The following is a 14,749-nucleotide window of genomic DNA, read 5'->3' on the forward strand; positions in this document are numbered from 1 at the left end:
GGTCGCGGGGATGTGCGCTGCGGGCGGCTCCTCCTCTCTCTCCTCCTCCCGGCCCGCCTCCCGCTTCCGCTGGCGGGGGCGGGCCCGTTAAATGCCGCGGGGCCGGCGGGGGGGGCTGAAGCGTCTCCCTGGCCATGGCTGAGGCTGTCTCACAGGTAGCGCCCTTCTCTTCGGGCTGGGGAGGCGGCAGGGAGTGCAGGGCGATGTGTGCTCCGTGTCCGCCTTAGGGTGGGGGTGTCTCCCCGGGGTGCTTCCTTCGCCCCCCAGCACCCTCTGACCCGTGTCTCTTCCCCAGGAGCTCCTGCTGGCAGCAGCGTTTGTCTCTGATGCGCAGTACAACAGAAATATTCCTTTTAAGACTTCCCCCGAGGCTGTCAGGTAAGGGGGTCTGCAGGGCTCTGCTCCTGCAGGCAGCCTGGGGTTGGGGGGGGCTGGGGTGGGTTCCTTCTCTCAAAGTGCAGCGAGGCAGTGGCACAGCTGCACAGGGAGTGGTGGGGTCACCGTCCCTGCAGGTGTCCCAGAGCCGTGGGGATGTGGCACTGAGGGATGTGAGGATGGGTTGGGGTTGGACTTAATGATCTCAGAGGTCTTTTCCAACCTCAGTAGTTCTCTGTTGGAGGGAGCCAGCCTGTGTCTGCGGAGCTGTGCTGAGCTGTATGGTGGTTGTGAGGCCAAGATGGAATGCTGAGAGGCCTTCTTGTAAAGGGCTGAATTGAAGTTGGAATATGTATATCAAATACAATTCAGTGTGTCTTATAGGAAGACAAATGAAAACTTTTCTTTCTTTTCTGGAAGCAAAAACCAGAATGAAGCTGTAGTGCTAGCAGAGATCATGAGCATGGACAGCTCAGTGCTTGGAAGGAAGTGCTGGAAGGTGGCTGTGTGGGGTGTGAATGGCAGGGTTCTGGTAGGAGAACAGCCCTGTGCCAGCTGGCTTGGTAATGATGGCAACAGCCCCATGTGCACCAGTGCTTCAGCTAATCCTAAGAGCTTGTGGTGTCTCTGCTTAGGTGCTTTTTAGCAAGGGCAGCGGCTGCTAGAAGCAAGAAGACACCAAAAGCTTGTTAATTGGCACTTAGGCAAATGAAGTTCCCAAAACCAAAGCTATTTTGCCTTCAGTATTGACTCTCCTGATTAGCTGCTTTTACAACGTCGGTCACACTTTTAATTCTCTTAGCTCAGCTACTGAAGCTTCAGGAGTTTTGTACTGCCTAAGTATCTGAATAGCTGAAATGGGTGGTGGTATCTTAGTGTTATTGTTAAGGACATAGTGTTGTCATTCATTTTATCACCCCCCTTGTACCTTTGGGGTGATGATTACCTGGCAACACAGGTATCCTATATGTTAGCAGAGAAACCTCATGCTCTTTCTGTGGATGTGCTCCAAAAGGAGCCACTATTATATAGCTATATGTGGAAGATTGAGAGCCTGATGTGTCTGTGGTTAATATCAGCAGTCATCAGAGGCTTTGCTAGAGGGGACAGAATACTACTTGACTTGTGTGTCTACATAGAAAAGCTTACTCTGACAGAAACTTCTGAACACTTCCCTGTTCTATCTATGCTGATGTACCCTTTTTCCTTTACTGTTTGGGAAGTGTGCTGTTTTTCCAAGACAGACTTGCTGACCATGTGGGTGCATACACCGAACCCCTTACTTATGGTGCCACTACCCTCTCTCTACAGGCTTTATTATCTGTATAACCACTGGTTTATGCGAACGGCCACCTATATCTTCATCTTTCTCAACCTCTCCCTGGCAGTGTTTGAAGAACCTGCTGTGTATCCACTCCCTTTCCTGGTGAGTTTCCAGGCAGTGCAGAATTGATAATGCAACTACTATTGTGTTGGCTCAGTGGTGTATTTCATGCTTGTGACAAGTTATCAAGGTGTAAAGAGGTGCTTGCTGCTGATCTTCCTGTTCATACTTCCCATATGCTGGAATGGGGTCAAAAATGGGCATAAAAACTAGATATGGTCCTGTGGACATCCACAATGGCTGATGTGATTGTGTCACATTGCTCCCTTCCATACTTCCAGCCTTTTTTTCTGCACCAGTGTTTGTGATTGTGCTCCTTAAATCCTAACCAAATACAAAGTTACTGGCTCTAACCTGCACCCTCAGCCTGAGAATCATTATCTGTATGGAGAGGATTAGCATTGCTTTTGTTAGTCTTGACTGGAGTCTCTTTTCTGTTTGCAGGCTACTTCTTTAGTGGAGGTGTTGTGCCTTCTGGTGTTCTTTGGCCGACTGATGCATTTTGCAAAAATCACCCGTCGTAATGTATTTTGGAAGGATACCAAGAACATCTGCATCATGGTTGCAATCCTGGTGAGTGAGGTCTTGGGATCACGAGAGTTGAGCTAGGCTATGTGGAGGCAGCTTTTTGTTCCTCCTGTGTCTTTTCTGGGGTCTGTTGCACAAGGGCCGTGGCCAAACCAATTGGCACATCAGCCTGTTCTCACAAACCTGTTGTGTGTGCATCTGGCTCGTCTAGATGGTGAAGATAATTGGATTAGCTTTGTTTCTGTGCATTTTTATCCTCTTTCTTCTACAGTTATCTCTGACTGATTTGGCCATATATGGGGCCCTCAGGATATACAATATTAAGAGTGTTCGATGGTCCAGAATAGTGAGGCCCATCTTCCTGGTCAACTTTGCAGAGAGTCGCCAGGTAAGGAATGGATCTAATGGGAATTACTGCTTCTGAACAGCATGCTGCTTTTTGAGAACCAAGGGAATGTAGTAGAATAGCAGAATTCAGACTCCTTGAATGAATTTCTCTGAGGTGACCTGGAGCAAGACTTTGAGATAGAGAAAAGGGTACATGCAAAGGAATGCTGCTTGGGCATAGTGCAAGGTACTGCATCTTCCTAAGATTGTGGATTGGGTTGCTGCTGTCCAGAGCTCTGAACAAGCTTGGGAATGAAACCAGAGCATCTTGCCTTACACAGTGCTGTCATGTCATTTTTGTTAAACACTGACACCGTATGGAGGAAAGAATAATGTTTCTCATAAGTTCAGCCTATGGGCTCTGATTCCTTCTTCCTGTATGGAAGACCAATGTCTGTTTGCAAGCAGTTAGTTGCTACTCTCAGAAGTAGTAAATGCAAGCAGTATGTATAAGTATGTACAAGAAAACTGCTTCTCCTTGAGACTGGGGCCAAGTTACTTATTTCTGGAAGTCTCCTAGGCAAACAAGCACAAATGTTGCACAGTTCTCCAAACTGAGCTTGTGGTCCAGATGGATGGTTTGGACTCTGGTCCCTACTGTCACAGGGAGATCTTTGCCCTGCTATCCGAGACTATTCTGTTCTGATTTGCAAATAAACTGTTACACTGTGGAGGCCTGGAGGAGGGAGCAGCTGAACTCTCAAGCTCAGAGCATATTTAGTGCCCTGGAATGACAGACTTCTGTCTCTGACCAGTCCCTTAGAGCAAGAGCACTGCAGTGATGCCACAGGGCTGTCTGTCCCTTGCCTAATGGAGTTTACAATGCAACATAAGCTGGGAGGATGAAGAAGAAAGCTCTGGTACTCTTGCACAGGTTTGCCTGAGTAGCAGAGCTTTCCTTTTCTTATCCTAGGCAAACTTGTGTAAGTGTAGGAAGAACTCATGCAGTCAGAATCCTTCCTTCCAGGCAACAGACAAGGCCCTGTGTCCCACTGTGCTTGCCTGTCCCTGTGTAGGTGTTCTCACCTGATAGGATGGTGATAGGAAAAGTGGGTACTGCTTCTAAACACTGCCTTTGTCCCTGACAGATACGAAGAGCCTTCCGCAGCATCCGCAATACGCTGCCAGAGATCACCTATGTCTTCTTGCTCTTCATGTTTAGCCTTCTCATGTTCTCCCTCATGGCTCTGAAGCTGTTTGGTGAGAGGTGTGAAAACATCTTTTTTTTTAATTGTTGCTGTTCAGAGTATGGGGGGATGAATGGCTGTGATTTCTCATGAATAAAAGGGATCTGGCAACTCCAGATGATTTCTGCTGAATACAAAGTGCTGATACCTGTAGTTGCTGGAGTGGGATATGGCCTCTGTGCTTAACACCAGCTTGTTGCCTTCTTCCTAGGAACCTCCAGACAGCAGAAGGCTTGCCGTATTTTAGGGACTACCTAGAAATTGTGTTTGACCTCTATGTGTTGGTGACGACTGCAAACAGCCCGGATGTCATGTATGTATGCTGAGTTAGTAGTCTTTGTGTTGCAAATGCTGGTGTCCTGCTCCTAGTGTAGGGGAAAAATAACAACTGTGTTGTGATATGCTGATCACAGCTTCATCTCTGGCAGGTGACATCATTTACTACATTTGGGGAATGTGAGAGGGGAGCAGGGAAGAGTCTTCTAATAATACCTACTCATGAGAAACTCTGCTTGTTCTGCTCCTGTATTTTTCTCAGCTTCCTATCCCTCTGGCACTTGGTAACCAAAAAGTACATTGATGCAACAACTAAACCTGAATGCTTACACTCAGCTGTCTAAATACTGTCTTTTGTGCATCCTGGCAGGGTCTCACGTTAAACAGTACTGTTGTGCAAAGCAATGTCTTTCAGAGTGGCAATGGGGCTCTCACTTCTCCAGTTTGTAGGATTTTCAAGAATTGTTACCTATCTCTTCTATAGATGGCCTCTGAACCACAGTCTGAGGCCTGACCCCACAGGTTGGGAGGACTTCTTTAAAAGATGCATTGAAAGTAAAGCTTTCCAAAAGATCCATCAGCTGAGTAAGGCATTGATCTAAGAGACAAATCTCCTAGCTCTTTGATTAGAACATTTTCATTAAAAGAAAGTGTGCTCTAGTGATTGGATGTCTCTTATCTCATGATGTTTGCAGGGATGTGTATGCTGACTTTCATAACTTGTACAACTGTGTTAAACTTACAAGAGGCTTGGACTTCTGATCCTCACTTGCTCTGAGTTGTTGTTACCATTTCATCAGGAAAGATGGGATTGAGGGTGGAGTGAGACTCTCATTTGTGTGCTGGAGATGTACTGAACAGAACTGGAGTGTTATGGGGACTCCAGGTATTTAAGTGGTGAAATACAAATTGTTCTCCTAGGGAACTTGCAGAAGTGCAGTGAGGGACCCTGAAGCCAATAACTCAACAGTATGACTGAGACCTCACCCCAAGGCTCGGTGTGTCTGAACTTAGTCATGCTGACAGAAGTTTAATCTGTGCTTTCTTTTCTGTGTCATACGAGTGAGGGACCAATTAAACACAGGAGTCAAACTTGGTGGAATTAAACTTTTGTAACTTAACTAATACACAGAGTTCTTGGTTTTTCCTTTTTCTTTTTTTTCCCCTCCAGTATGTCTCACCTGGCTGTCCAAAACATTCTGCAATTCATCAGGAAGATGGTTTGGTTTTGTTTATTTCCCTGTCTGCTCAGCAAATAATCTCTCTTCTCTCTAGGATGCCAGCATTTGACTTCAGCTCGTGGTATGCCCTGTTCTTCATTGCCTTTGTCATCATCAACACTTACATCTTCATGTCACTCTTCCTGGCTGTTGTGTATAACAACTACAAAAAACATCTGAAGGTAATAGAGGGGTGAATTGTGGTCAGTAACTACCTGCTGTACTGTATAACCTTGCATGGAGGCATCTGGCCTTCCCTTGGGAGACTTCTACAAGATGTGGAGAAGGTGAACAGCTTATCCTGAGTAACATATAGCTTCCAGCCTATACTGGTCTGCTTGTGGAGATGACTGCTAATTCTAAGTATATGAAAATGAAATACTCTATTCTGGTGTGTTTGAAACAGGTAGGAGGTGCATGTCTGTTAGAGGATTAGTTCTAGCAAAGAAAACCACTGCTCCTATGCAGGCTGTTTTCAGTTGGCTGTAAGTACACAGCAGACTACTTCTGCCACTTTATGGACTCTTGGAGCAAGGGAAATATGAAGGAAGGTTGAAGTAATCTGAACTCTTGTTTCTTCTGCGCCAGATGAGTAGGCACAGTTTGGATAAGTGTGATCAAAGGATGAGAGCTGGAAATTCCTGGGTGCCCCATGAGGGGATTGACTCTCCTATCCAGTAAGCAGTCTGCTAGGTTTTTCCCAAGGTTATGAGCTTCTTTAGTCTGCTTATTATCTTGTAGAGAAAAAGATCTCCACCCCTGATGTCAGCAGTATTCCCTTATAGATGGCAAATGTGTGTGGACATATCCTCTTTCCTTTTGTGACCCGCAGGCATGCAGATCCTGTGATCTTTGGGAGATATTGCCTCATCTCCTTCCTGTTAGATACTATCCTTTGTCTTCCCTTCCGTTTGTTTCAGTGCATCTCCCAGCAGTAAGCAATCCAGTGATCCCTCCAGAGGCCTGTGGTTGCCTGTTAAATGGCATTTCTCATCACCATATTGATTTTTTTTTTTGCTCTACATCATGTCTAGTATCACTCCAAACTTGTTCTTCTTCCATCTCTGTGCTAGGGAAATAAGGTAAACAAAGAAGGGGAAGGTGTGACTGAAGCTGCCTGAATCTTTTTGCTCTTTCTAGAATGAGATCCGTACGCTTGCTTACATGAAGCGCCGCAAGATGATAGAGGCCTTCAACCTCCTGAAGGAAGAGGAGGGAACGCAGTTTGTGGTTAGAGAAGCCCAGTGGAAGCAACTTGTCAAGCTGGTGGCTCCTGATATCAGCAACTCCCACAGAGAGTTGCTGCTACGCATCTCAGATGATGAGCAGAAGGGTTTCATAGGTGAGCGGTGGGGCCTGCTGTGCGCAGGGACTGGGGAGGAGGCTGGGATCAGGAGCCTGGTTCCAGGGTTCTGCCTCTGGGACTCATGTTATGTAATGGATTGAGAGGGACTGACTTCCCTACTTCCCTCTCCAGATTACTGAGGTCCTGAAAGGCTGTTCTTAGTGCCTGTGCTGTATGCTGTGGGCAGTTCTTCATGGCTGTTTGTCATCAGGCCAAGTTCCCTATGAAGAAAGATTCTTCCTCTTCTCAGCACAGGACAAAGACCACTTCCCTTGTTAGCAGATTCCTCCAAATAACATAGCACGTGTTCTGTTAGAGCCACTTGCTTTGTGTTGTCTGGGGACAGAATACTGGGAGAGATGGGCCAGTCTCATCATGCTAGATCATTAAAGGTTTCTATTGGTTTTTGGCCTCGCTTTAAGCCAATCTGTCAGGAATGGGGCAGAGGAACTGCTTGAGCACTGAATTCTACCTGTTTTGTGGTGGATATCTCTTTAGGCTTGTGCTTTGCTGGCTGCAGAGGTATTGAGTCCAGGTTGCTACAACTTATATGCATGTAGGTTTGCCAGACAGGACTTTTTAAATGAAGTGGACTGATGTTTAGTGCTCTCTCCCTGCTGCAGACAAGAAGTCCTTTGTACAGCTGGCAGATCTGCTCAACATCCAGGTGATTACCCTGAAAATACGCAGCCATCCACTGGGGCAGTGGATGCCTCGTGTATACAAGTCAGCAGTGAGTCAGTTCCTGCGCAGCGTGGTTAGGCACAGGTAAGTCTGTATTGGTGGAGCAAGCAGCTCCTAACATGTAGAACACTGCAAGACAGTGCTGTTGTAAGTAAATACTCTTCTGGGTGTCATGCTGAAAAGTGCAAACTCTATTCAGGCAAGCTGGGGGGTTCTGATTTAGAAAATGTTCTGTAAATTAGCTGCTTTTAGTCTACCTTTGCTAGGTATGGAGAAAGTAGACTTGGATGTTGGTGGTTCTGTCTCTCTTCCAATTATTCTTGTTCTTCTATATGTGCTGAGTGTAAATAGCTTTCCCTGAAAGCAGGGAGTGCATCATGGCCTACCTGGAAGGACCAGGCTAAAGGCTTTACTGGAAAGTGGCTGGATGTGGCTCTGGGTAGCCTGGTCTGGTGACCCTGCACACAGAAGGAGGGTTGAAATTAGATGATCATTGTGGTCTCTTTCAACCCAGGCCATTCCTATGATTTTTATGAAAGCGATGATCTTAAGTCAGCAGTCTGCTGTAAATCTGCACTGTATTGTTTCATCAGCTTTTATTAAACTAGTACTGATTGCTGCTAGTGCTCTGCTTCACATCTGAGTCTTCCCAGAAATGCAGAAGTTACTGAGGTTGGAAGGGACTTCCAGAGATAGTCTGCTCCAAGCAGGGTCAGGTAGAGTAGGTTACTCAAGGTTTTGTCCACTTGAATTTTGAATATATGCAAGGAAAGATTCCACAACCTCTGTGCAACCTGTTCCAGTGTTTAAAATTGAGGATGGTCAAAAAGAAGGGGAAAGAAGCTTTCTTGTTTAAACAAGATTTCCTGTATTTCAATTTGTGCCTATTGCCTCTTGTGCTTTCACTGGATACCACTGAGAAGAGTCTGGCTCCATCTTCTCTACACCCTCCCATCAGGTATTTATACACATTAAGACTTCCCTCCCTTCCCCCAACCTTTCTCCCCTTCAGGCTGAACATCACCAGGTCTCTCAATACTGTGTGTCAGGTTAATCTATTCTTTAATCGTTTTTCGTGCTCCTTTGCTGTACAAGCTCCAGTAGTTTCCAGTCTTTCATGCTGGGAAGCCCAGATCCTGCCACAGCACTCAAACGAGTCCTTCAGCGTTCATGACCTGTTCACAGCTCTTCTACTGAGACAGCCCAGGATGCTGTTGGTCAGCTTTGCCAGCAGGGTGCATTGCTGGCTCATGGTCGACAAGCAGAACGAGACACCCCTCCCTCCATGTATCACCAGCAAGGTGCTCTGCAGAGCTGCTTTTCAGTTGGTCCGTCCCCAGTCTGCCCAGCTGCCTTCCTCCAGGTCTTCACCATAGCAGGACTTTGCATTTCCATTTGAACATGATGAGGCTTCTCTCCATTCACTTTCCCAGCTCATTCAGTTCCATCTAATTGTAGCATACCCATCTCCTCTCAGTTTTATTTGTCCAGTTTTTCTGCTTGATAAATGCTGCTGGACTTGGTGGAAATCCAGTTGTAATAAATTTCTGAGAGCTTGATGCTGAAAGTACTGACAGTGGTGTACCTTGAAGGCTGTGTAATGTGTTAGACTTAAAAACTCAACTCCACGGTAACTTCCCAAAATGCAGATTTTGCAGAAGCTGATGAGTAACTGCTTAAATTATAATGGCAGAGGGAGGAGGCAATGAAGTCTGAAGTAACCAATTTTTACCTTTTTTGTTTTGTTGTTTTTTTTCTCTCTACTTGCAGGGGATTTGTTTGGACTTATGATGTGATCATACTAATAAATGCGATCTTCATTGCTCTGGATGAGGAAAGCCCTTATATTTCTTATGCAGAGTGGGTCTTCCTTGCTTTATATATAATTGAGATACTCCTGAAAGTATACACGTATGAACCAAGAGCATTCTTTGGCAAGAATCAGTTCTGGAACTGGTGAGTGTGCATTTCAGTGAGATGTCTTCAGTTTGTCAAGAAGTGAAAGTCTGAGGAAATAGGCTTCCAGAGACAACTCATGTTCCAGGATGCAGTTAAAATGAGTTTCTGCATGAGAGGACAGTGTACTCTTTCCTGTCTAACAGATTGCTGTTCTCTGGCCCTCTGCTAGCTCCAGTCAATGTGACTGCAGTTTATGAGAGTAGTGGCTGGGCAGGGGAAAGTATTTTGCTAAATAAAGCTTTCCCACCTTCCTCTGTTGCAAATAATTCTGAGATGAAGCAGGGCTGTCTGCCACACAGAAGTAGTGACCCTTCTTCTCATATATGTCATGTGGGAGCTTAAGTGCCCATTCTGTGTTGCCCACAAATCTAACAGCACTGCCTTCCCTCATGCTAGGTTTGATACCCTCATCATCTTTGCTGCCTTGACTGCAACGATACTCAATACCACCCTGAAATCGAGTAAGTGCAGCTTGAGCAGCCTGCATGCATCTGGGAGACTTGGTGGTTTTGAGTTATCTTTTGCCATCATCTTGGTCTTGGGAGGCTTTTTGGCAGGATAATGGAATTTCTATAGGGTTCTTAAAAACCAAGCTTTCCCCCTCCCCCCCCCACTAATGACTACCTGTTGTGTTTTTTTTAAAGTGTTTAACAAGGGCATAGCACGTGCTTACATTTGTAAGAGTTTACATGCTTATTTTTCAGAAGACATCTTTTTTTTTCTTTTCTCAGCCACGAAGTATAACAGTCAACAGATCCTGGACATGGTCTTCATATTAAGGGTCCTCCGGCTAATAAGGATTGTTGACAGCATACAAAGGTGATGAACAGAATGGGGTAGGGATATGTTTGTGGGGCGAGTTGGATCAGGCTGGCAGAAACAGTGCTTTAAGCTGCTCTGTAGGGCTGCTTAAGATTGATCATGGCAATTCAAGACATCCCAAGGCCTTGTCTCAACTTGCCTGGGATGAACCCAGCTGCTGCAACCTCTTTGCAGCAATAAATAAGGATATGTGGGAGAGCTCATGCTGGATGGGATGTGATAAGTAAGCATGAGCTTTAAAAGAAAGCCTCCCCACAGTAGGTGTTATCATGATTCATCTGCTGTAGGTTCCGAGTCATCATGAACACGCTGATAAACATTGTGCCGACCATGCTGACGTTTGGAGGGCTGACTCTGGTAAGAAAACCTGGTATCTTAGTTCAAAGCATTCAGTTTAGCAGACGTGTTAAGTCTCACACATCTGGTTTTTCAAGAGAATGAATGCAGATGTTTGGATGTTGAGCCACTGAAAATCAGTGTACATTTGGTTCTTAGTTATGGCACATCTTCGCATGTACAAAGTGGTTGGGTTGCTGCTTGTTGCCAGGTCAGAAATTGCCAGGACATTATGGCCTCCATGGGACAGCAAAGATGTTCTGTGCAGTCTAGGCTTTAGATACTACAGGGAATCAAATTATGGTTTGGGCAAGAAGCTGAATGAGAACACTTATTTTTAAAAAGCGATTTTAGAAAATAAGTTTTCCTCTTAGGATTTGATGTTTCGTTTCTGTATATTTGGTTTGCAGTCCTGGGCAGGAATAAGTCAAGTAGTTGTTTTTGAAGGGGCTGAATCACTTAGACTGTGCTACTCTTCCACAGACTGTTGTATCAGTAAGAAGTCTGCTGGAGCTTTTAAACCTGTCACAGGGCTTTCTGCTCAGTGGAGAAGCCTGTAATGGTGTTTCTCTTCCCAGGTTGTGTACTGTATATTTGCTATAATTGGTATGGAGTTATTCCATGGGAAAATCCAGTTCTTCCCTGCAAACTCAAATGCTCCTTATGCCTTGGAATGTGGAAACCCAGCTCTCAAGGATTCTTTGTTTGCCCGTGGAAAATACTGCAAGAACAACTTCAACAACTTTGCATCTTCCTTCATTGTTCTGATGGAGCTTACTGTAGTCAACCAGTGGCATGATATCCTTCTTTGTAGTGGAATGTACGAACTAGAACTTAGGGGAGAAAGGAAACATGGGTCACCAAGTCCTATTTTTCCTTTGTACTGAATGTACCTGTGCACTTAGTGTCAAACCAAAATGGAGGAATGTTCCTGCACAGGACTTGCCATTCTCTTACTCCTGAATGCTACTGCTAAGTAGTATTATTTGGTCCCTCCCTTAGCACTACTATAGAGCAAGATCTTCTCCTTTTGTCATTTTGCCCTTAATTCCTTTTGTACTCTTTGCCAATGGATTTGCCAATGTGACTGCTCAGCCTGCAAAGCTTTATTTCATTGCCTTCCACATTGTGATGGTTATAATTATTGTCAAGTAAGTTTTTTTAGCTTTCCCTTTGGGCTTTCTCTTATCCTTGGTGGAGTGAAGAGGGGCTGTGACCCTTGGCAGGGCAGTGTTTATGATCCCAAGATTGTGTACGGTGTGCTGCTCTGACACGTGTCCTGCCCCTCTCTTTGAAGAACCTCTTGCAAATGTTCTTAACTCCACTGAGTGGTGCTCTGCCTTAGAGCTCATCTCCAGCAGATGTTGCCATAAGCCCTCAGTACCCAGAGCTGGGCTATGAGCCTGTCTAATCAGAGTAGCTGATGTTTGAAGCTGGAGGGTTTCCAGTAAGGAAAAGCTGCTATGTGATTCTACTTCTCATTTCTTTCAGCATCTTTGTGTCATTCATCTTGGAAGCTTTCTTTGTGGAGTACTCCCTAGAGAAGAGTGAAGTGGAGACAGCCATTGAGCAAAAAATCCAGGAGCTGGGAATGGGAGTTCAAGAGTAAGCAAGCCCCCTCAAACAGTAGTGCTGGGTGTGGTTGGCTTGGCAACTCCAATGAGAGCAGTGGGACTGCGGGAGATGCTTCCTTCCATCTCTGGGTGTGAACTGAGACTACTCTTCCTTGTCACGAAGATCTTGCTAATCTGCTGTGACCTTAAAGGTCTTGGTCTAGGGATGGTAGTAGAAAGTAATTTGCTTTCCCCTTGGAGGTGGGAACACTGAACTATCTGCCTCGCTGAGTTTTTCTAGATTTAGACTGCCATCTGGGGGCAGGAGATGCTGGAGTCTAACAGCACGACTGTGATGCTTGCCTGGTCCAAGAGAATGCATTGCTGGTGGGTACACGTGGGCCCCTGTAGGGTAACTTCTGATCTTTCTTGTGCAGGGAGGCACTCCAGGATGAACAACTCCTTGATAACATGGAGAGTGCTGACAATGACCTTGAGGGGGAAGGTGGAACAAAGGCACAGCCTAAAGGGCTGGTGTTTAAAATTGCCTCCAAACGTAAGTGTTGCCCTACAGGTTCTTTCAGAGGTATGGTGACTGCTGCTATGTCTTACTTTTCTTGTTCAGAAGGCCAAGGCTCTGATCTGTCCCTGTTAGTTGCCCTGTCTCTGAGGAAGTTCCCAAGCACTTCTGCTTTCCTTGAGCCATAAAAGCAGCTAAAACTTGGCTAGAGTTGTGCTGAGAACTGTGGATTCTGCTGTTTCTTTTTACTTCTGGAGCAGCTTTTCTTCCTCTCTCTTACAGTGTGTGCTTGTCTTCAGTAGCCAGTCTGTGGAGACGCTGTCTTGGTGGCTGAGGTCTTGCTATTGCCAAGAAGCCTGTCTTCTCTCCTTCCTGAATGCACTCCATACTCCTCCTGGCTTAGATCATGGGGTGACTATCCACTGCTTTCCTCTAGCTTAGTGCCTGTTTTTTTTTCTTCTGCTATATTTCTTGCTGCACCTTAGCAGCTCCTCTAACCCATGATTCTCACTTTCCCAGCTGGCTGGGATCACAAATCTGTTGAAGGAAATGTGGGAATAGAAGTACCTGAATCTTTAAAATAAGAGTCTATTCTCTACAAGTGCTCAAAGTGTTGAAAAACAGACTAAAATATCAGTAAATATCAGTTGAGGCATTTGTTTTCTTGCCCCTGTAAAACACTGGGAACAGCCTTTGAGTAAGAGGTCTATTAATGTAGGTGCTTATGCTGGAAAAAAAAAGATGTGAATGCTTACAGTGACTCTTTTGCCACCCCCAGGGTACAGGACAGTTGATGCTCTACTTCAGCGTATGTTTGAGGCTGAGATACCTCTTGAAGATGAAGGCCCTTCTTTTGAAGAGATCTTAAACTTGTCCCCTGCCACTGCTGTACCTGGTGATCTTACTTCTGAAAGAGCTGTGTAACTCAGGGTAAAAACACAGTGGTCGACAAGGAGGAGCTAATCCTCAGCTGCACAGGTCTCCAGCACATTTTCTGGCTGCCTGCCTTCAGTCACTGTGGTCAGGTACATCATGGATGAGATTAAACAGTTGAAGGGGCAGCTGATGCAGGAAATGGCACTGTCATGTAAAGGAGCTTTATCTTGTGTAAAGCTTCACGTGGATGTGGAAACTGGAAATGCTATCACAGGAGAGCAGATGGAGGGTTTGTGTATCTGGTTGTGCAAGTCAAGTGCAGTATTCAATATGTTATGAAATACCTATTCCTTGTAACTGGAATCTTGTATTACAGCACTTTTATATGCATATATGGAGCAAAGTAAGCTGCATTAAACGGTTCTTGTTAGTACACTAAATTTAGCAGTTAATCATTGACATCTGTTATTGTTTAATGATGGGAGGTGGCTGGGTACGCTGTGTGATGAACTCCTAACATACGCAGAGCACTTGATGATGACCTGTGTTCATCAGTAACCTGAGAGCTGGAGACAGAGGCTAGGATCCTTATACAAGTACAGAAGGGCAACCATTGAGCTCCAACCCTCTGCCATGGGCTGGCTGCCCCCCACCAGCTCAGGCTGCCCAGGGCCCATCCAACCTGGCCTTGGGCACCTCCAGAGATAGGGCACCACAGCTCTCAGCAGTGCCAGGACCTTGTTGAACCTCATTATCTTATCCTAGGCCCTCTCTTCGTGCCTGCTTAGATCCACTTGAGGTAGCATCCCTTCCTCTGTTGTATCAGCCACACCACTCAGCTCCGTGTCATCAGCAAACTTGCTGTGCCCATCAGTGTCACTGATAAGGATGCTGAAGAGCACTGGTCCCAACAGGGGGACACTGCATCCTGGGCACATAAATAAGGACTTTCAACCTTCTGGTTGTGTCCATCCATCTCGCTCCTCAGCCTTTAGTACTGACTTCAAATCCATCTCTCTCCACTCAGAGATAAGGCTGTGGTTGGGGACTGTTAAAGGCTGTGCACGTGACATCAGTTGCCGTCCCTTGTTCTGCTGCGTTGTGGAAGTCCACCAGACTGCTCGGGCGTGATCTGCCCTTGTAGCTTCCAGAGCAAGTAATCTGGAGCATCGCAAAGCCCAGGCCTGCTGTTGCATTACATGGACATCCAGCCTTCCGCGCCCTGCCAACAAACCCTGCGGGGCGGGGCGACGGAGCGCAGAAGCCCTGCCGGGAGGGATGGGGGCGGGGCTTGACG

General features: G+C 46.0%; 1 protein-coding gene across 2 annotated transcripts; it reads left to right on the plus strand.

The window, feature by feature from the left end:
* The first annotated feature begins 4 nt into the window (after positions 1–4).
* Positions 5–14,690, plus strand: LOC116231850 (two pore channel protein 2-like). Of its 2 annotated transcripts, none has more exons than XM_031597839.2 (19): positions 5–155; positions 296–378; positions 1,687–1,801; positions 2,204–2,332; positions 2,559–2,675; positions 3,763–3,881; positions 4,073–4,174; positions 5,413–5,539; positions 6,498–6,699; positions 7,326–7,470; positions 9,157–9,342; positions 9,742–9,806; positions 10,077–10,164; positions 10,455–10,524; positions 11,082–11,301; positions 11,564–11,654; positions 11,995–12,108; positions 12,494–12,612; positions 13,355–14,690. In XM_031597839.2, exons 1-19 carry the CDS (start codon positions 135–137, stop codon positions 13,498–13,500), a joined length of 2,259 nt encoding a protein of 752 aa, XP_031453699.2. In that variant the 5' UTR covers positions 5–134; the 3' UTR covers positions 13,501–14,690. The 2 variants fall into 2 exon arrangements, with proteins under 2 accessions (XP_031453699.2, XP_089990681.1); XM_090134555.1 differs by lacking the exon at positions 13,355–14,690 and adding an exon at positions 12,859–12,988.
* The last annotated feature ends 59 nt before the right edge of the window (positions 14,691–14,749 follow it).

This window comes from Phasianus colchicus, chromosome 2 (genome assembly GCF_987193195.1).
Source record: "Phasianus colchicus chromosome 2, bPhaCol1.hap1.1, whole genome shotgun sequence".
Classification (NCBI taxonomy): Eukaryota; Metazoa; Chordata; class Aves; order Galliformes; family Phasianidae; genus Phasianus; species Phasianus colchicus.

Excerpts from the sequence above, each read along its gene's own strand:
- LOC116231850 (XM_031597839.2), top strand. The coding sequence starts at position 135 with ATGGCTGAGGCTGTCTCACAG. Across the intron at positions 156-295 it reads TGGCTGAGGCTGTCTCACAG|GAGCTCCTGCTGGCAGCAGC; the intron begins GTAGCGCCCTTC and ends TCTCTTCCCCAG. Across the intron at positions 9,343-9,741 it reads AAGAATCAGTTCTGGAACTG|GTTTGATACCCTCATCATCT; the intron begins GTGAGTGTGCAT and ends CCCTCATGCTAG.